Source organism: Bactrocera latifrons, unplaced genomic scaffold (assembly GCF_001853355.1).
Source record: "Bactrocera latifrons isolate USDA-ARS-PBARC rearing strain unplaced genomic scaffold, ASM185335v1 scaffold_28, whole genome shotgun sequence".
Classification (NCBI taxonomy): Eukaryota; Metazoa; Arthropoda; class Insecta; order Diptera; family Tephritidae; genus Bactrocera; species Bactrocera latifrons.
Window position 1 is genome coordinate 653,044 of NW_017536407.1, and position 21,734 is coordinate 674,777.

Genomic DNA, 21,734 nt, shown 5'->3' on the forward strand with positions numbered 1-21,734 from the left:
ATGTATTTCTTGGAACTAAAAGATTTCAAAAGCAGCTGCATCGGTTACTTTAACAACTCATTTCAAATATAGCTATCGAAACCCACCCACCCATTCGGTACAGAAAAAAACACGTTGACTTCGCATCACAAATTTTGCTATAATTTCTTCTAGACTCAGCATTGAGTCGAGTAATTTTCACGTCAAATGGAAAAAATCATTTGAAAAAGATTTTTCATACGGAACGGACGCATTTTTTTCTTTTGATATTTCTTATTGAATTTCTGAATTTTTCTAATTAATAGCAAAGAATTGCAAATAACCACGTAACAAACGAATACGTAACATGGATTCCGGCGATAAAAATGCCATACGTCTGGGGAAACTTTTTGGCGTATCGCGAACTATACAAAAGCACACAGCACGACGCCTCAGTGTTACAGACCATGAACGGGAGGAGCACGAAAGAAAGCGAACGCAATTACTTAAGGAGTACCGTCAACAGCGCATCTCCTCTTTAGGTGCCAACCAGCGTTATGTAATGGAGATCGCAGCCGACTTATTGAATACAGATATGGATGAACTTATAATGGGTTTGGTAGATGATCAGGCCTTTGTCGAGCTATTGGGTGGTATTTTCGAAGATAAAGGGCCACGTGCATGCATGATCACTTATGCCACACAAAAGGGTTACCCACCCGAATCGGGACGTTACCAAGAAAAACTCAAGTACGCTGATATCAAACGTGCCGTTTGTCTAAAAAGCGATTTTGTCAAGATGAAGGGTGCTTGGGTAATCGTTTATCGCAATAACAACAATAAAACTATAGAGAATCGCACTGTTTCGGATGATGTAGCAATGTTTCGTTGGGTAACCGAAGACGGTAATTGTCTGTATGTGATTAAAGAGTTTATGAAACGAGTTTTGACTGCCTCCCTCGAGGTGGTAACGGATTTTGGTGTTGCCGAACCTGAGCAAAAGCGCAAATTCTTTCACATACTCAATATGTATAATACCTTCTTGCAATCATCGGAGGCAATTGTCTCGACACGCGTCAATTTCGAAGTGTCACATGAACTCTTCAAAGGTCTACTATTGGTGAAGTTTCAAATTGAGGCCAGCGCCAAAGATGTTGGGCGGGTGCGCTTGGTGGAGCGTTATTTTGCGCAATGGTTGCGACAAATTCAAGGAATTTTGGTAGAAGGCAAACAAATACTACGCGATCCACCAGATGTGGGACCCTTACAAATGTTGGTTAACTGGCGACGGCAATTGGCGCGCTACACCTCCATTATGGAGTTTGTGTCGTCGCGTGCGTTCAACAACCACAAGCAGTGTTTGATATTATCACGTTCGTCGAAGCTCTTGAAGGTGGGTCTACGATTCTTCAATGTTATACATACTTATGCATTCTTTATGAAATTTTAAACTCAGAAATGGGCTGAGATCGACAACCAGGTGACCTTAGTGCTAAACGAAGCCAAAGACAATGTGCGCTACATATCATCATTACAGAAGTTTTGGGATCCTTTGTACAGGTAAAAGTCAAATGTGTTTTTTAGCATGAGTTTCGGGTTCACAGCTTGGTGGCTACTTTACATAGATCCGCGCCAGACGAAATTATTAGCAGCTTACCGGGACTAATGGTGGCCATACGCAACGTCTCCAAGACGGCACATTATTTCAACACACCCAGCAATGTTACCGGTCTTTTTGTGAAGATTTCCAATCAAATAACCTTAACGAGTCGCAGATATCTGACCGACAGCGGTCGTCGACTGCTCTGGAACTTAGAACCGCAAGGCGTTATAGCAAAAATCAACAAATGCAATGAGATTATGGAGTACTATAAATCGATTTACTTGCAAACTGTTGAAGATATGGCATTCGCCAATGAAAATCCCTGGGTTGTCTCAAAGGTCTACATATTCACTTGTTTGGAAAAGTTCCAAGCTCGTTTGGAAAAGGTGCGTCCACAAATACATAGCTTGGAGTTATTTCTAAATATAATATTGATTTTCACAGATCAGAGACATATTTAATACCGAGATAACCTACTCTGTGCTGGATGTCATTACAATCAGCGGCATGGAGAAATTCAATGCACAGATAAAGGGCGCACGTAGCACGATCGCTTCGAAACCGTACGATCCGCTCGACTATCGCATAGAGATCTTCAATAAAGACTATGAAGTATTCGTTAAGGAGGTCGAACAAGCAGAGGTAGGCATGCAACAATTCGTGAAACAACAAATCGCTGACGTACCGATTGCCGAATCTGTCATATTAATACTACAACGTTTCGAACGTCTGGGCTTGGAATGTTTATGCTTGGATCGACGTTACTTGGAAGTTGCCGAGATGCTGGAAAAGGAAATGTTTGTGCTGAAGGATGTGTAAGTAGGTAGTTCCTTTAACCCGCTAGTTTTACTAATACCCTCTACTTGTTTAGCTACAATGAGGAACGTGGTAATCCATTTATAGCGCGCAATATGCCACCAGTCGCCGGACGTATCACTTGGATACGTTCCATTTTCAAAAAGATCGATGAACCAATGAAGGTGCTGAAGTACCGACAGTGTGTGTTGGCGCATAAGAAGGCTCAGCGTACAGTGCGCTATTACAATTATATGAATGGTATAATATGTCATTATGAGATGACTTATCACAAGGCTTGGTATGACTACTGTGAGGAGGTGCGTTGCCTGTTAAATTCACCCATTTTACTGTGTCACAAAGAAATGGCACAATATACAGTTAATTTGGATCCGGCGATCAGACAGCTGATAAAAGAGACAGAATGGATGTGGAAGCTGAAATTGGGTCAGCATAATATTTTTATAAGCTTACATATATTTATAATGTTGTATCATTTCAGAGGTGCCGAATATTGCCAGCGTGGTAACCTACTGTAAAGATCGTATTCTGGATCCAGCCGTTCAATTAAAGGAAGTCATACGACGTTACGATCATTTTCGACAATCGATTTCGGCTATTTTCATTAACATTATGCGCTTCCGCCTACAAGAAATCGGTTTGTTGATGAAGCCAGCTTTGACCTCAATCACTTGGATTTCTGAAAATCTTGAAGATTTTGTGCAAGAACTCGATGATGTAAGCTAGTTAGCTTTTAACATAGATTTCATTGAAATACCACTTCCTGCATTATAGAAAGTCGATGAAGTTGAGACATTCTACCGCACTGTGGTGAATATAGAGAAAATACGTGTACTCCGTGAGATGGAGAACTTGACAGACTTCTTATATGTTTACCAACCGGAAGAACCTATCACATCGGAGAAATATCTTGATTTGAGTAATAAATTACGTGCTGAGTTGGGTATGTTACTCACGAGTACAGTCTCTAGGCTTGCTTTCAACACATTCTACGCCTTTCAGAATCTGTTATCGAGCGTAGCTCAGTTTGTATTGAACGCGCCGTTATTGATCTAATTAATATGTTTGTAGACCTATTAGATTTCGGTCCAGTAGACTCGAAAGGTCGACGTGTCTATCAATTGCCGATAGAGAAACTTAATGACAATAATTGGCGCGTCGAAGGCAATTATCCAATTGATAAGTGGGATTGGATACAGTTTCAGAAGATATATCGCACCATCTATTTGGTACCGGACGAAGCTTTAAAAGGCCTGCAAATGAAAAACTATGAAGGCATACGCTATGAGCTGAATCATTTACGTAACGATTGCATGGATCTATTTTCATATTACAATTCAAAAATGATTCTAGCATTGGTGCAATGTTCCAAGCGATCTTTAGATTTTGTGCGACATAAGATATTGAGGTAAAGTTTGGTAAACAAGTGCTTTTGTAGTAAAAACACTGATGTCCGATTAAATAACCTTGAGCTTTCTTCCAACCATACCGATCGCTAAACTATTTCGATGTGATGGCAGAGGGTATGGTGATGGTTGGTAACCAGGTTTCAACAATAAGACCAACTTAGCTATATCTCTACTTTTCTATATATCCAATCACACATAATCTTTCTAAACTACTTTAGAACAAACTGGCGCACCGATCCCATGAAACCGATACTCTATACAAATATGGATATTGACTTGGAGTTGGGTTGTGCGATTGATCCCAGTTTAGAATTGATGCAAACTCATTTCCATGCTGCCATACAGGTGTGTACGGAAATTAATTATTTCATTTCGACCTGGGGTCGCCAAGCGAAGACACTGGAACGACGCATGAGACGTGTCACTGTCGGTAAGTTCGCCGGATTTAGTATATCAATATATAATTATAATATTTATATGTGTGTACCATGGTAGATGAGAATCGTTATGAGCGTTCTTATTTCCGTTATGTTGTGGATCATAAGGACATTATACGTGCCATAACGAATCTAGCTAACGGCTTATTGTTATACAAACACGATGTGGATGAGTTCTTATTGGTAAGTTTCTGTGATATATGAGGTCCAGTGAACGACTGATATCATGAAACTTTTAATATGTACGCGGTTTTAGGAAACCTTTAATAAATTTAAATATTTATGGAGTGAGGACCGGGAACAGATTATACAAAGATTCGTCGATACCAATCCCTTAACGGTCGATATACGCGATAAATTTATATACTATGACAACATTACAACTGATTTGGAAGAGATGGCGGCGAAGAAAGTGATTGGTCCTATTGAGATACGCATGGGTACATAATGCTTTCAAGAATTTCTTAAAATATAGACCTTGACTAATTTTGTTTATCTAACAGAGAAAGCCATTGCAAAGTATGTCGAAGAGTCCAAGAAATGGAAAGTCATGTTGGGTCAATTGCTGAGTGCTCAATACAAGAAACAGTTAGATGAAATGGTCGATTTCATTACCGAAATGGAGATTATACTTAGTAAGCCCATAAACGATTTGGATGACGTGCGACAGGCGATGAATTGCTTAGAGAAGATACGCGATAATTTCATAACGTAAGCTACCAAGCCTCTGCGTAGACATATTCATATTTTTTTTTATAAAATTCCAGTATGGATATGAATCTGAGCTTGATTATTGACACTTATGCGCTCTTCGCGCAGTATAATATATTTATACCTAAAGATGACTACGATAAGGTGGATAGTTTACAGTTGGCTTTCAATAAAATGTTGGAGAATGTGAGTATAGTTTAGATATGGAAAATAATATCCGATTTAAAATTCCCTGCTGTAGGCCAAGAAAACCTCACAACGCATCTCGGACATGGAGGGCCCACTGCTGCGTGAGCTGAACGAGGGTATTGCACAGTTTGTCAAAGAATTCGAACAATTCAATATCGATTTCGAAGCGAACGGTCCCATGGTGGAGGGTATTTCGGCGAAAGAGGCCAGCGATCGCGTATTTCTCTTTCAAGGTCAATTCGATGAATTGTGGCGTAAATATGAAATGTATAACAGTGGTGAAAAGCTTTTTGGTTTACCAATCACGGATTATCCATTGCTGCATCAACGTAAACGTGAATTCAACTATTTGAATCGACTGTATTCGCTGTACATCCAAGTATTGAAGACGATTGCCGACTATTATGAAATGCCTTGGTCTGAGGTGGATATAGAAAGGATCAGCGCCGAGTTGGCCGATTTCCAAGTGAGGTATGTCACCCTTGTTAATGTTGAAGGCATTTTTATTTCTTATTTTCTAAAAGTTCGAAATATCGGATGAAGCATTCGGAACAGAACAATTTGTGGACTATATGTATTCTTCCTTCTCATTATTGAAATGTTATTTTTGTGACAACACCAACCCTTAAACTCGCTTTTATGCTAACTCTCTTTGAATACAGATGCCGCAAATTACCCAAAGGCATGCAGTCGTGGCCCGCATTTATTGATTTGAAAAACAAAATCGATGATTTTAATGAGACATGCCCACTGCTCGAATTGATGACCAACAAGGCAATGAAAGAACGTCATTGGGTGCGACTCAATGCACTGCTCAAGACTGACTTTGACCCGACAAGCGCTAAATTCACGCTCGGCAAACTGTTGGAGGCGCCCATCTTGAAGTATAAGGACGACGTGGAGGACATTTGTGTGGGCGCCAGTAAGGAATTGGATATTGAAGCGAAATTGAAACAAGTCATCAGCGATTGGTCCGTTGTCAATTTGCAATTGGGTCATTTCAAGAATCGTGGTGAACTTGTGTTGAAAGGTCAAGAAACACTGGATATTATTGCCTCTTTAGAGGACAGTTTAATGGTGATGAATTCGTTGGCTTCGAACCGTTACAATGCACCGTTCAAAAAAGACATACAGCTGTGGTTATCGAAGTTGGTGAACACCGGTGAGATTCTAGAGAAATGGCTGATGACACAGAATTTATGGATTTACTTGGAAGCGGTCTTTGTTGGTGGTGATATATCGAAGCAATTACCTTTGGAGGCAAAACGCTTCACAAATATTGACAAAAATTATGTCAAGATTATGTATAGAGCACGCGAAATACCCAATGCCGTGGAGTGTTGCACTGGCGATGACACTTTGGCCACGAGTCTTACATGGCTGCTGGATCAGCTGGAGACGTGCCAGAAGTCATTGACGGGTAAACCTAAAGCATACACCGCCAAGCTATACAGTTCCAGCATGACCTTAATTTTATACTTTCTATAGGTTATTTAGAATCGAAACGTTTGCTATTTCCACGTTTCTTTTTCATTTCGGATCCGGTATTACTCGAAATACTTGGACAAGCTTCAGACCCGACCACCATACAGCCACACTTGCTTAGCATATTCGATGCTATAGCAACGGTAAGTTGCTCAACATCTTCAATATTTTTTTCGAGTAAATAATTAAATATCCCACTTGTGTCACAGGTTGACTTCCAAGAGAAAACAAACGACGTTATGATCGCCATGAACTCGATGAATAACGAAAAGGTACCATTTGAAACCCCAGTCACATGTAGTGGCAGTGTTGAGGTGTGGCTCGGTAAACTCTTGAAGGAAATGCAAGACACTATACGCTCCATATTGGCTAGCATGGCACAGAGCCTCAACGATCCCGAATTCATTTTTGTAGAAGAGTTTCCCGCATTCTGCGGACAAGCTGGTCTCTTGGGTGTGCAGTTACTTTGGACACGTGACTCTGAATATGCGCTACGTAAATGTCGCACCGATCGTATTATTATGAAGCGTACGAATGCGAAATTCCTCAACTTGCTTAACTATTTCATTGATTTGACTGTGAAGGATTTAACGAAATTGGATCGTGTACGGTTTGAGACGATGGTCACCATACATGTGCATCAGAGGTATATATTTCATTGAGGTTTACATTATTTAAGGGTTTTCGGATAGTAAGGTTTCTATTCAATAATTCCATCGCTCAAAGGAGTTGGGCGGTTCGAGGATCCAATATTTCCTTGAACCTTTCTCTCGTATACTTTTAACGTCTAATAGATGTTGTTCTTCCGCGTCAATTACATGCAAGTAGAACCAGCACACGTGGAAACAATACCGAACGTTTTCATTACATATTTTTTGAGGTTCATCTGAATCCTCCGTTTTATATAATATATCCTCTTTCCAGGGACATATTCGATGATTTATGCACAATGCGTGTGAAATCGGCTGGCGATTTTGAGTGGCAGAAACAGGCGAGATTCTATTATCACGAAGATAATGATGAAATCACAGTCGGCATAACGGATGTAAATTTCATCTATCAAAATGAATATTTAGGCGTAACTGAAAGATTGGCAATTACCCCATTAACGGATCGCTGTTATATAACTTTGGCGCAGGCTATTGGTAGGTTCTTACTCAAGTGATTGAATTATCGAAACACTGTTAATAACTTACCTTTGATTTAGGCATGTCAATGGGCGGCGCTCCCGCCGGCCCTGCTGGAACTGGCAAGACCGAGACCACCAAAGACATGGGTCGCGCTTTAGGCAAATTGGTTGTGGTGTTCAATTGTTCAGATCAAATGGATTTTCGTGGTTTGGGTCGCATTTACAAAGGATTGGCGCAATCGGGCTCTTGGGGCTGTTTCGATGAGTTCAATCGTATCGAATTGCCTGTGTTGTCGGTGGCGGCTCAGCAAATTTATATTGTGTTGACAGCGCGTAAAGAGAAGCGTTCCTGGTTCTTATTTAGTGATGGTGATGTGGTTACACTTAATCCCGAATTCGGTTTATTCATCACAATGAATCCCGGTTATGCGGGACGTCAAGAACTGCCGGAGAATTTGAAGATTATGTTCCGTTCAGTGGCGATGATGGTGCCGGATCGTGCTATTATTATTCGTGTCAAACTGGCTAGTTGTGGCTTCAAGGAAAATTTAATTTTATCACGCAAATTTTATACGCTCTACAAGCTTTGCGAAGAGCAGCTATCCAAGCAAGTTCATTATGATTTTGGGCTGCGTAATATTTTGTCAGTATTGCGTACGCTTGGTGCACAAAAACGCGCCAATCCTAATGATACGGAAGAGACTATCGTGATGCGTGTATTGCGTGACATGAATGTCTCCAAATTGATTGATGAAGACGAAGGTCTATTCATCTCACTGATCGACGATATGTTTCCGGGAATAAAATTAACACAAGCATCTTATAAAGATCTGCAGCGGGCCATTGTGAAGGTCGCTGATGAAATGGGTTATGTCAATAATCCGGAATGGAATCTGAAAGTGGTGCAACTTTATGAAACTTCACTGGTGCGTCATGGTTTGATGTTGATGGGTCCAACGGGATCGGGTAAGACGAGCTGTACCCATGCAATGTTAAGGTGCTTCACCGAAATGGGTCAGCCTCATAAGGAAATGCGCATGAATCCAAAGGTAAATGTAGTAGCTTTGAGGGTATACATATTTTAGGGAAATGTAGGATATGCAACAACTTCAACAACTAAATTTTAGTGCAGATATGTAGGTCTGATTTGATCGGAACTTAACTATTTAAGTAATTACTCTCCTCCGGCCGCAGGCCATAACTGCTCCACAAATGTTTGGACGTCTCGATGTAGCCACCAATGATTGGACCGATGGTATTTTCTCAACACTTTGGCGACGTTCACTCAAAATTCCGAAACATCAAAATTGTTGGATTGTCCTAGATGGTCCCGTGGATGCGGTTTGGATTGAAAACTTGAACTCTGTATTGGACGATAATAAAACATTGACATTGGCCAATGGTGATCGTATAAAAATGGCGGATAATTCCAAATTGGTATTCGAGCCAGATAATGTGGATAATGCATCACCGGCTACTGTCAGTCGTGTCGGTATGACATTTATGAGTTCATCGGTATTGAAGTGGACCGTTTATATGGAAGGTAAGCAAGCGACACACATAACCGCTTTTTAAGAGCAGACTTACCTTTCGACGTTATCGCTGAATTGATATCGTTTCTTCCCTAAACAGCTTGGGTCCGTAGACAACCCTCCGCCGAAGCAGAGGTTTACCGACGCTGTTACGTCGCGATTTACGATGATGCACATACGTTCCTGCAAACTAAATTGATGGCTAAAATGCGCATACTGGAGGCTATTTATATTAAGCAAATGCTTGAAATAATGGACGGAATGTTGGAGGAGTGTAGTAATAGGACCGAGCGATTTTTGGAACGCATGTTTCTATTCGCTTTAATGTGGACATTGGGCGCTGTGCTGGAAATCAAAGAACGTGACAAATTTGAAGAGTTTCTGGTTAAGCATCCCTCAAAGCTTAGTAAGTCTTACTGCAGTTCACACGTCATTTTGTCAAATAAAATATGTCTTGTCTATCTTGCCATTTCGCAGAGTGGCCCAAGCGTCAGCCGAACGAGACAATATTTGAATTTTATGTTGATGATCAAGGCATGTGGCAACATTGGAATACACGTGTCGAGGATTTTGTGTATCCTGAGGATACCGTACCGGAATTTGCCTCGATTTTAGTACCCAATGTGGATAATGTACGTACCGCTTATCTGATGCATAACATTGCCAAGCAGCGCAAGCAAGTGTTGCTGATCGGTGAGCAAGGTACTGCCAAGACGGTGATGATTAAAGGTTATATGGCACACTATGATCCAGAGCAACATTTATCAAAATCATTTAACTTTTCGTCGGCAACCACACCTAATATGTATCAGGTAATGTATTGAACTCTCTTATTCACTTTTATAAACTATAAAACTTGTGGGTATTTGTTATGTTGAAACCGATAACGATATTAACTTATTTGACCATTATACATATAAACAAACAGTCAATATCTATCAGGTTTCCGCCACGGAGCCTTCCAGATTGTTCATACTCTTCAAGTGTGGCTTACCTTGATTCGAAAGACTTTCCAGTCTTAGTAGTATAATCCGTAGGTGCTAAATTTTCATATATGCCTTGCATTTGTAGCGCATTATTGAGTCCTATGTGGAGAAGCGAGTTGGCACAAGCTACGGACCGCCGGGCCAACGTTCCATGACCGTTTTCATCGACGATATAAACATGCCGGTCATCAATGAATGGGGCGATCAAATAACCAATGAAATTGTACGCCAAATGATCGAACAAGGTGGTTTCTATTCGCTGGAGAAACCTGGTTAGCAATTCAAAGATCATATGCAATTCAACAGAACTCGTCTAATTCTAAGAATTTCAGGTGATTTCTCGACTATAATGGATATACAGCTACTGGCAGCCATGATACATCCGGGTGGTGGTCGTAACGACATACCAAATCGTTTGAAGCGTCACTTATCCATCTTCAATTGCACCTTGCCCAGCAACAATTCGATGGATCAGATATTCAACAAAATCGGACAAGGCTATTTCTGTTTGGCGCGTTTCAATGAAGAAGTCGTTGACATTATACCACATTTGGTGCCGCTTACACGCTTATTCTGGCAAAATGTCAAAGCCAAGATGTTACCGACACCGGCGAATTTCCATTATGTATTCAACTTGCGTGATCTCTCACGTATCTGGGAGGGTATGTTGAAAATTAAGGCGGAGGAATGTGAAAGTATGCAGACGGTGCTGAAGTTATGGTGTCACGAATGCACGCGTGTTATTGCTGATCGTTTTACTGAGTTCAAGGACAAAGAGTGGTTTGAGAGTTGTATGAGGCGAGACGCGTTGAAAAATCTACCCGAAGAAATAGCGGAGAATTATCCAGAGGAAGAAACGTTTTTTGTTGATTTCTTACGGGATGCACCCGATGCCGCTGAAGATGACGAGGTTGAAATGTCACTAGAACCACCAAAAGTCTATGAGGAAATACCGAGGTATGCTATGGGTTCACATTCTTTCTAATACTACAAGTAAGCAGTAGGAAAAAAATAACAGAAGCCAAAAACTGACACTTCTTATTAAGAATAATCAGAAATTGCCGCACTAATTTGGTCTTCAGTTGTCTGCCTTCTATTCGTTTAGCTTTGGAATTCTTGAAACTGTCTTTTGATATATCCACGTCATTCTCCACGATTTCTACCACATTTGACTAAGTCCATGCAAAAGTTCAACTAAGTCCAATTCTGCATTTCTTTCTCCAGCTTTGATTTTGTAAAAGAGAAAGTGCATTTCTACATGAGTCAATTCAATGAATACATTCGAGGCTTCACCATGGACTTGGTCTTCTTTCGCGATGCTTTGGTCCATCTAATGATTGTATCGAGAATACTTAGCATGCCGAGGTAAGTTTCAATGCTGTTTCATAAGCTGATTACTTGTTCATTAATATTTCCACCTGAACAGGGGAAATGCTCTGCTTGTCGGTGTCGGCGGTTCGGGCAAACAAAGCTTGACGCGCTTATCATCTTTCATCGCAAACTATAAGTTCTTCCAAATCGTCTTGACACGCGCCTACAATGCCGGTAATCTGGTTGAAGACTTGAAATATTTATATCGCACAGCTGGTTTAGAGGGACGTGGCATTACCTTCATATTTACCGATAATGAAATAAAGGATGATGGATTTCTCGAGTTTATCAACAACATATTGAGTTCCGGTGAAATTGCAAATCTTTTCGCAAAGGACGAAATGGGTGCGTTGTTATATAATTCGCGCATCTTAGCTCTTCACACATAATATTCCTTCTTTGTATAACAGATGAGATCTACAGTGAGATCATACCAATTATGAAGAAGATAGCGCCGAAACGCATACCCACACAGGATAATCTCTATGATTTCTTCCTATCACGCGCACGCTACAATCTACATATCGCGTTATGTTTCTCACCCGTAAGTGAATGGTTAAGTGTTGTACATTCATTGCAGTAATAATATTAAAAATTATTTATAGATTGGCGAGAAGTTCCGTGCACGTTCGTTGAAATTCCCTGGTCTCATTTCCGGTTGTGTCATTGATTGGTTCCAAAAATGGCCCGAAGATGCACGCGTTGCGGTATCGCGCCATTATTTGAAGGACTTCGCTATTGTGTGCGCACCCGAGATTAAAGAGAGTGTAATTGACCTCATGAGTTGGATACATGAGACGGTATCCGAAGCTTGTGTATCGTACTTTGAACGTTTCCGTCGCACTACATTCGTGACACCCAAGTCACTCATATCATTTTTACAGAGCTACAAAACACTGTATAAGGATAAGCAAGTGAATATAATAACAATGTCCGATCGTATGAGTTCCGGTTTAGATAAGTTGGACGAAGCGGGTGCCGCTGTATCCGTGCTGAAAAAAGAATTGATTGAGATGAATAAAGTTATTGCAATAGCGACGGAGGAGGCAGAAGAAGTGCTCGAGACTGTGGCACAATCCACGGCCGCGGCAGAAATTGTTAAAGTACAGGTGGCCGAGAAGAAAGCGCAAGCTGGCGAATTAGTGAAGGTCATTTCGGCCGATAAGGAGGTGGCTGAAGCCAAATTGGAAAAGGCACGACCGGCTTTGGAGGAAGCTGAAGCAGCGTTGCGGGTAAGTAGCTGCTTTAATACATTCTTTCCTCAAACGCTGAAAATGTCTCCGCTGTATGTAGACGATTAAAGCTGCCGATATTGCGACCGTACGAAAACTTGGCAAACCACCGTATTTGATTACGCTCATAATGGATGCAGTGTGTATATTATTCCGTAAGAAAGTAAAGCCTATTAAAGCAGATTTGGAAAAGAACTTCTTGCAAAGCTCTTGGGAGGAGTCGTTGAAAGTTATGTCCGACACGAGCTTTCTGAAGAAGATTGTCGATTATCCCACCGACATAATCAATGCTGAAATGGTGGACTTGCTTGTGCCCTATTTTAATTACAAGTATGTATGCTTGACTATTACTTTTTAGAATACATTTTTTTACAATCTTTTCGCTTATAGTTTGTATACATTTGAAGCCGCTAAAGTAGCATGCGGTAATGTGGCCGGTCTGCTGTCTTGGACCATAGCTATGGCCAAGTACTTTGAGGTCAATAAGGAAGTATTGCCTTTAAAGGCGAATTTAGCTATACAAACAGCCAAATACCAAAAGGCCGCTGCCGATTTACAAGAGGCGGAAGAATTGTTCGCGGCTAAAGAGCGTGAACTAGCCGAGGTGCAACAACGTTTCAATGAAGCCATTGCCAAGAAAGATGCAGTGTTGGCTGAGGCCAAGAAAGTGCAAGACAAAATGGATGCGGCAACAGCGCTTATTAGCGGTTTGGCTGGCGAAAAAATACGTTGGACCGAACAGATTTCACAATTCAAAAACGAAACTGATCGTCTTGTGGGCGACACTATAATATTGACTGCATTCCTTTCATACACGGGTCCTTTCAACCAAGAATATCGTCTTGATTTGCAGTATCAATGGTTGAAAGAAGTACGCGAACGCTTAATACCATTGTCGGCCAACTTGAATATTATCGAAAGTCTGACGGATCGTACACAAATCGGTGAATGGAATTTACAAGGCTTGCCCTCAGATGAACTGTCAGTGCAGAATGGCATTATCGCTACGAAGGCTGTCCGATTTCCACTGCTGATCGATCCACAGTCGCAGGGTAAAGCTTGGATTAAGAATAAGGAGAAACATAACAATCTCATTGTGACCACACTAACACATAAGTACTTCCGTAATCATGTCGAGGATTCTATCAGTTTGGGTCTACCAATGATTATCGAGGATGTGGGTGAGGAACTGGATCCCAGTTTGGACAATGTCTTGGATCGTAATCTATTGAAGGTGGGCACAACATATAAAATCAAAGTGGGCGACAAAGAGGTGGATTACAATGTGGCCTTCCGTTGTTATATAACCACAAAACTACCGAATCCCTCGTACACACCCGAAGTATCGGCGCGTACCTCAATTATAGACTTTACGGTAACAATGAAAGGTCTTGAGGACCAGCTGTTGGGACGTGTCATCTTGACTGAACGTAAAGAGCTAGAGGAGGAGCGTCAAGAGTTGGTCGAAACGGTAACAAACAATATGAAGAAGATGAAGGAGTTGGAAGCCAATTTACTACATAAGCTGTCCACCACAAAAGGTAGCTTGTTGGATGATGTAACGGTGATCGAAGTGTTGAACACCAGTAAAAATACGGCTATAGAAGTGAAGGAGAAAATCGAAATCGCAAAAATAACTGAGTCGAAAATTAATTTGGCGCGTGAAGAATACCGACCGGTGGCAACCCGTGGCAGTGTTTTATATTTCTTGGTTTGCAGCATGGCAATGGTGAATAATATGTATCAGACATCGTTAGTGCAATTTCTGGAGCGTTTCGATGCCTCCATGCATCTTTCGGCTAAGACACACATCACCGCTAAGCGCATAAAACGCATTATCTCGTATTTGACATTCGAAATCTATCGCTACAAGTCACGTGGCCTCTACGAACAGCATAAATTCTTGTTTGTGCTTTTGATGGCGCTAAATATTGATCAGCAATTAGATCATGTGAGCTATGATGAATTTCAGAACTTCATAAAAGGTGGCGCAGCCTTGAATTTGAATGATTGCCCACCGGTGCCGTTTCGTTGGATTACCGATGAGACGTGGTTAAATTTAGTGCAACTGTCAAAGATGACACTCTTCGCGCACGTCCTAACCAAAGTTTCGAATAATGAACGCGGTTGGTTTAATTGGTACAAGAAAGAATGTCCAGAAAACGAGACTATACCTGATGGTTATAACTCATTGCAGCCATTCCACAAACTACTATTAATACGCTCCTGGTGTGTTGATCGTTCTATTGCGCAGAGTCGTAAATATATCGCCTACTCTTTAGGTGAGCGTTTCGCAGAACCTGTAGTCTTGAACTTTGATGAATTGCTGTCGGAGAGTAAACCATTGACTCCTCTGGTTTGCTTTCTCTCAATGGGTTCCGATCCATCGTCCAATATCGAATCTTTAGCTAAGAAAAACGAGCTCAAATGTTACCCTATATCGATGGGTCAAGGTCAGGAGATACACGCACGTAAACTCGTAGCAAATTGTTTACAAGATGGTGGCTGGGTGCTACTACAGAATTGTCACTTGGGTTTGGAGTATATGAATGAACTGTGCCTACAGTTGTTGGAATTGGAAAAGGCCGAACCAGGCTCATTTAATGAGAGTTTTCGCGTTTGGATCACCACAGAACCACATGACAAGTTCTCAATTACACTGCTGCAGATGTCCATTAAATTTACTAATGAACCACCGGCAGGCATACGTGCTGGCCTCAAACGTACCTACGGCAATATGTCACAAGATTTTCTCGACTATTCGCAATCGCCCTTCTATCATCCACTGGTCTTTGCGATCTCCTTTCTGCATACAGTTGTACAAGAACGTCGCAAATTCGGTCCATTAGGTTGGAATATACCGTATGAATTCAATTTCGCCGATTGGTACGCCAGCTGTCTATTTGTACAAAATCACTTGGATGATTTGGAACCCGGTAAGGGCATAAGTTGGACCACAGTACGTTATATGTTAGGCGAGGTGCAGTATGGCGGTCGTGTTACAGACGATTATGATAAACGCTTGCTGAATACTTTTGCGCGCGTATGGTTTCATGACAATCTCTTCGCACCGACATTTGAATTCTTCAAGGGTTACAAGATATTCAGTTTCAAGGAACAAGAATCATATTTAGAAGCGATTGAGGATATGCCTCTATTGGATCCACCACAAGTTTACGGTTTTCATTCCAATGCTGAGATTACCTATCAGACAAATACGATGAGGAGTATTTTGGACACTGTCGTTTCAATACAGCCGAAGGGTGAGTCAGTCAAACCGTTTTAAATTAAATTAGAGCTGTGATAAGAGCCAAACTTTTCAGTCTTTGTTTTTGTTATAATGATAATCTAATCTCCGCTGGGTGGTAAGGTTCCGGTTGGCTTTCATCCAATTTATCTAACGGTAGGCCCGGGAAACGAGCTGTTTCGACGGGGTCGGACCATAGGAAGAGTAGGGTGTGCATAATTATATGAGTCAGGTTGGCAAAAAGGAGGTTAGAGTCATGTGGGGATTCCGCATCCAGTTTTTGCGAAAACTGGAAACATACGGGCCTCGCTGTGTAAGTTTTCGATATGAGATAGTCCGGAGAGCACTGTTCTGACACGTCTGAAGCTCTTCATCTGGGTTTCACTGCATCCAGACTGCGTTCTAGTTTAAAGCCGGGCTGCCGATTACCTTGTATGTTTCCAAAAACATTTCTTTGTCTTTTGCTTGTTATTATTAATAAAGTTATCGATGCATATATAAATTCGTATTTTAAAACTGTATAAACGATTTGCCGATCTAGAAATACATAGATTAAATTATTTATAATCTCAATAGTTACAGTTTTTTCTTTATTACAAATGCTAGCTTACATTATTTATATTACAGTTTTTTATGTTAAGTTCTGAAAATCATAACCTCAAAACCTCATTTTAGAATCTTCCAGTGGTACGGGTGAAACTCGAGAAGACCGTGTTGCGCGTTCGACACGTGAAATGCAGAGTAAAATGCCCCAACCGTATGATTTGTATGAGGTGCGAGAACGTCTACGCCTAATGGGGCATACGAGCTCAATGAACATATTTTTACGACAAGAAATTGATCGTATGCAAAAGGTAAGGAGGTGTACTGCATTAAATTTGCCACCAAGAAGCCTATAAACATTTTGCTTCTCCACAGATTATTATACTGGTGCGAACTACACTGAAGGACTTGCTACTTGCCATCGAAGGTACCATTATCATGAGTGAACAACTACGCGATGCTTTGGATAATATTTTCAATGCGCGTGTGCCAGAAATGTGGAAACGTGGTAGTTGGTTGTCGTCTAGTTTAGGTTTCTGGTTTACTGAGCTATTGGAACGCAATCAACAATTTCACACTTGGTGTTTCAGCGTAAGTGCACGCAGTTGTAGTATGAATAGTTAAAAATGTATGTCAAATAACAAATCTGGAATTTGTTACCACAAAAAACACAGGGTCGCCCCGTTGTATTCTGGATGTCTGGCTTCTTCAACCCGCAAGGTTTTCTAACAGCTATGAAACAAGAAGTAGCACGGGCACATCAAGGTTGGGCCTTAGATCAGGTTACCATGCATAATGATGTGCTAAAGGTCGGCATTGAAGAGTGTAAAAAGCCACCTAAGGAAGGTGTCTTCGTCGAGGGCTTGTTTGTTGACGGCGCTGGTTGGGATCGTAAGCTCTCTAGATTAATTGAAGCGACAAACAAAGTGCTGTACGTACTCTTGCCGGTTGTACACATATATGCTATAAATTCTGTGGCGCCGAAAAATCCAAAATTATATACGGTAAGTTGGCATAGTAAGAAAAAATTTAAATGAATCATACAATACATAAATGAATGCAATAACTTGGAAATATTATATATGCCTCCAGTGCCCGGTGTATAAGAAAATTAATCGCACCGACCTCAACTACATCACCCCACTTTGGCTGCAGTCACAGAAACCGCCTGATCACTGGATATTACGTGGTGTTGCGTTGCTTTGCGATATTAAATAAATATGTATGCTAAATTACCAGATCGTATATGCATTGACTACATATTTTGATACCAACATTTGTTCTTATTTCAAATTTAATAAATTGTTATTTATATAGATTGGTTCTTTTATTATATAGTATTTACAAAGCTATACCATCACAATTGCGTGAATTTTCATTACATACCAAAATCTATCCTAAATGTATAAATAAGGTTGCTGAAGTAAGAGTGTTTACTTAAAGTCACATATCATCATAATATCAGGAGAAATGAGACACCGAAAATGGTTGTAGTGCAGACACTTTTAAAGTAAACTGAATGGGAGCACACATGTTAAATACGTAACAACTTTTCTCGTAAAAACATTTCTCCATTTAATAAAGTTGTTTTATAAGTATCATTATCCCACTTCATTACCTCTTTCCAGCTAACGGCCTAACTGATTGCCACGACCCCAAGTGTTACCGAAGACGGGATTTCCTGCAGCTGGACGTTGAGGCGCACGACTCGCTGGTGGTTCACCAAAGCCGCTGAATCCACCACTTATATCTGGTACATATTGTTTTCTGTTGAAAAATAATTATAATTATATTTTGAAGTGTGTGTGCATCTTGCATTTGTGCAATATATAGAACTTACAGCAGGTTTGGTGTCTCCAAAAATGCATTACCACCAAGTTCTTGTGGATATTGGAATTTGAAAAAGTAATAAAAGTGTCCGATAAGTATACCAATAAGAGATGTAATTGATCTAAAAAAATATATAAAATGTATTCAACATTTAATTTTAGCATTAATGCCGTGTTTCGCTTACCCTTGGAACACCAGTTCCATAACTGCCAACACCCACGGTAAATAGACAGCTTTAAAGCGTGTGCCAAACCAAAAATTTACGATGACATCTTTATTTAGTTGACACCAAATGTAAGTAGTTGAAACAACCAGCAAGTCCATAAGGAAAAACACCTACAAAACAAATGATTATAATTTAGTTCGATTTTTAAAAACATCATATCAAGAATTACTTACACTGAATAGCATACCACCAACATTTGACAGAAAAGCTACTATTAGCAGCATGTACAAATAATCAGCTGGACTTCGTCCGAATTGCTCTTTCTCCAATTGTGCTATATAACGTGAGATGAAGTAGCAATTGATGAGGAAATGGAATCCAGTCGATGGCGTTAATGGGTATACAAATAGGGCTGTAACACAACGCCATAACTGAAAATCTCCTAATACTGCATCACGTCGTAAATATACCAAATTCATTGGTAATATGTTGAAGCGGGTTAGCAAACTGAGCACAACCGTACAGGTTAGCCAGTAGCGTGTAAAACGCGGTAATTGACTATACCATTGACCCGGGTCGGTCATTTTTACAATTGGTTTTATTTAAAAAATTTTCAAAAAACTAAATGCAATAATGTTTTTGATTAGTAATTTATTGTTAGAGCGAACAGATGTATGAATTTGTTTTCTAGAACTTGTCAACTTTGACAAAAAACTTACGTGTCCTAATCTATTACATTTATTGCCGCATAGTGCTGCCAAATCATTAGTAAAGAGCAGAATCAATGCAGGGTTGCAAAAGTGGAAATGTGCTTTAAAAAACAATACATTTATTCAAATATCGACTCTCATTACGATTTAAAAAAAGCTTTGAACATAACTTGCGTCTTTGCAAAGTTCAAAAATTTGCTTAACGCAAAGATTTTACTTATATATGTAAATTAGAAAACAACTCTTTAGTTTAAAAGAAATGTGAAATGCATATATGCGTGATACTGTGTTGCTTCCTCTTCTTTGTTTAATTTACAGTTACTTTTTGGTGGCGCGTATATTGTGCGTTAATTTAGCATTTTTATCGTTTTGTGGTACAATTAATTAAAGAAAACGTTGTAATGTGACTTTCTGTGTTTAAATTGTGTTTGTTTAATGCTAAATGATTTGCAATCAGCAACGTAAACGCTACACTATGCTATTATAATATCGCTTCCGGCGATGCTTTGGTTTTACGGCGCGTCCGGTGTTGTGGTCGTTTGTTAAGGGTTTAATATTGTTAAAGTTTATATTGAAGTTGTAATGCGTTGCATATCAGTTGCTGCATATAACAGTGTAAGTTTGTATCGAAAATCTTATTCCGGCATAGTAAATTATTAGAAGCGCAAGTCTACAGCTTTCCCATGGCTTACAATCAAGCGTCGGTTTCGTTCAACATGTTTTTTCTTGCAATTGAAAGTTTGAAAAGCAGTGTACTAGTGAAATATTTATATTTTCGTTTCCTATATTCCAATTTAAAAAATTTAAATTACGTGTATTGGAAGAAAATAACGTTAATCATTAAAATCATATGTGTAAATATATTTTGTGACAGCAAGAGATAGATTCCAAAGTAATGGCAAGTGAGTTTCTAAATACATGTAAAATTTTATGATTTGTGATGTTTAATATAGCAACTTATATAACACATAAGTCACATCTAGATACATAAATATATTAGTATTGTCATATATGTAAATACGTCTAGGTGCACGTGTTTTATCACACTAAATATTAAGTATACATAATTTGGCAATTAGATAAATCCTATGTTAATTTCGCACGTTCGCACGTTCACACATACTCACATATGTATATCTTGATAAATAATACTAATATAATTGTGGTTACGTGCGAGTAATTACTTTGACATTCCGAAATGCATCCCATTCAACACAATTTCACTTCTTATTAAGGCAAAGAAGTGTCTACATAATAAAAATTGCCTTTATATTATTTAGGGGATTATAAGCTAAGTATTTTCGTATATATCTACATAAATTCCAATATAAGTATGTATGACTATGAATGAGTCGTCGGTCGTCAAAAACTGTAGCATATTTGATTGAATGCTGTCAGCCACTTCAATGTGCACTTTTCCATTACGTTGCGTTTTCTAGTTAATTGGAGTTCATTTAGCTAAAAATTTGATGGAGTTGTGTGTTCAGAGAAAGAAAATAGCAAGCAGAATTTGCAACTTTTTGGTGGTCGCAATCACAAATTAGAGTAAAATCTAAATACAAAATAAAAAATTACATATGTACATATGTATGTACATATTTAGGTATGCGCATAATTGTGAGAGTTCGCAGAAGAATGCATATGGATTTGAAGTGAATGCATTCGATTATTGCAAACGTCACATAAAAAAAGAGAAAAAACAACAAATGTCAAGTGTTAAAGTTCATTGCGCAGTCATCAAATGAATTCATACAGAATTCATATGAATGAATGTACGTGCATATACATATGTGTATGTATATAATAGAGAGTGACAATTTTTTTCCTATAAAGTCGCATACGGACATATAATATATGAAAAAAGTTATACGGATTATTCTGAACAACTTGGCTTATGGGTCTAAAATCGATTTTGAGCCAGCCATAGGTTTACTACCTATGTATAGGTAGTATTTGTAGCATACTGCTTTTTATGTCAGAATATATTAAACAACAAGTAAGGAAGAGCTAAGTTCGGCTGTCACCGAACATTTTATACTCTCGCATGATAAAGTGATAATCGAGATTTCATTATCCGTCATTTACATATTTTTTTTTTTGCTGTAAAATTAATTAGATTAGATCAATTTGTGTACTTTGAGTATTTTCATTTATTTTAAATGTATTGAAAAATTAAAGCCCGATCACGACAATTTTTTCACAAGGGATACCTCAGCTCAAATACCGTATTTGTGTAAAGTTTTATTCCGCTATCATCATTGGTTCCTAATGTATATATTATACAGAGAAGGCATCAGATGGAATTCAAAATAGCGTTATATTGGAAGAAGGCGTGGTTGTGAACCGATTTCACCCATATTTCGTACATGTCATCAGAGTG

General features: G+C 39.5%; 2 protein-coding genes across 2 annotated transcripts; one reads left to right on the forward strand and one right to left on the reverse strand.

Annotated features, from left to right (window-relative positions):
- The first annotated feature begins 325 nt into the window (after positions 1 to 325).
- Positions 326 to 17,866, forward strand: LOC108970075 (dynein heavy chain 8, axonemal). Its single transcript, XM_018935209.1, has 34 exons — positions 326 to 1,351; positions 1,415 to 1,518; positions 1,584 to 1,947; positions 2,006 to 2,376; positions 2,433 to 2,803; positions 2,859 to 3,094; positions 3,152 to 3,320; positions 3,380 to 3,785; positions 4,005 to 4,216; positions 4,282 to 4,406; positions 4,480 to 4,663; positions 4,727 to 4,934; positions 4,991 to 5,120; positions 5,176 to 5,594; positions 5,786 to 6,543; positions 6,612 to 6,751; positions 6,818 to 7,254; positions 7,533 to 7,753; positions 7,816 to 8,786; positions 8,932 to 9,280; positions 9,370 to 9,675; positions 9,747 to 10,081; positions 10,341 to 10,527; positions 10,588 to 11,212; positions 11,480 to 11,620; positions 11,682 to 11,971; positions 12,037 to 12,170; positions 12,232 to 12,858; positions 12,920 to 13,188; positions 13,249 to 16,121; positions 16,781 to 16,959; positions 17,024 to 17,239; positions 17,323 to 17,652; positions 17,741 to 17,866. Exons 1-34 carry the CDS (start codon positions 326 to 328, stop codon positions 17,864 to 17,866), a joined length of 13,839 nt encoding a protein of 4,612 aa, XP_018790754.1.
- An 87-nt stretch (positions 17,867 to 17,953) lies between these two features.
- On the reverse strand, positions 17,954 to 19,353 carry LOC108970076 (derlin-1). The gene is made up of 4 exons (XM_018935210.1): positions 18,878 to 19,353; positions 18,663 to 18,814; positions 18,489 to 18,599; positions 17,954 to 18,415 (listed from the first exon to the last, which is right to left on the reverse strand). The coding sequence occupies exons 1-4, from the start codon at positions 19,226 to 19,228 to the stop codon at positions 18,277 to 18,279; spliced, it is 753 nt and encodes a 250-aa protein (XP_018790755.1). The 5' UTR covers positions 19,229 to 19,353; the 3' UTR covers positions 17,954 to 18,276.
- Positions 19,354 to 21,734: the final 2,381 nt, after the last annotated feature.

What these genes read in the sequence shown, in the direction of transcription:
- LOC108970076 (XM_018935210.1), bottom strand. Translation starts at nt 19,228, where the DNA reads ATGACCGACCCGGGTCAATGGTATAGTCAATTACCGCGTTTTACACGC. An exon ending in TTGGTGGTATGCTATTCAGT is followed by an intron (nt 18,815 to 18,877) that starts GTAAGTAATTCT and finishes TTTGTTTTGTAG; the next exon opens with GTGTTTTTCCTTATGGACTT. An exon ending in TTGGAGACACCAAACCTGCT is followed by an intron (nt 18,416 to 18,488) that starts GTAAGTTCTATA and finishes ATTTTTCAACAG; the next exon opens with AAAACAATATGTACCAGATA.
- LOC108970075 (XM_018935209.1), top strand. Translation starts at nt 326, where the DNA reads ATGGATTCCGGCGATAAAAATGCCATACGTCTGGGGAAACTTTTTGGC. An exon ending in GTGCGACATAAGATATTGAG is followed by an intron (nt 3,786 to 4,004) that starts GTAAAGTTTGGT and finishes AAACTACTTTAG; the next exon opens with AACAAACTGGCGCACCGATC. An exon ending in ATACGCGATAATTTCATAAC is followed by an intron (nt 4,935 to 4,990) that starts GTAAGCTACCAA and finishes ATAAAATTCCAG; the next exon opens with TATGGATATGAATCTGAGCT.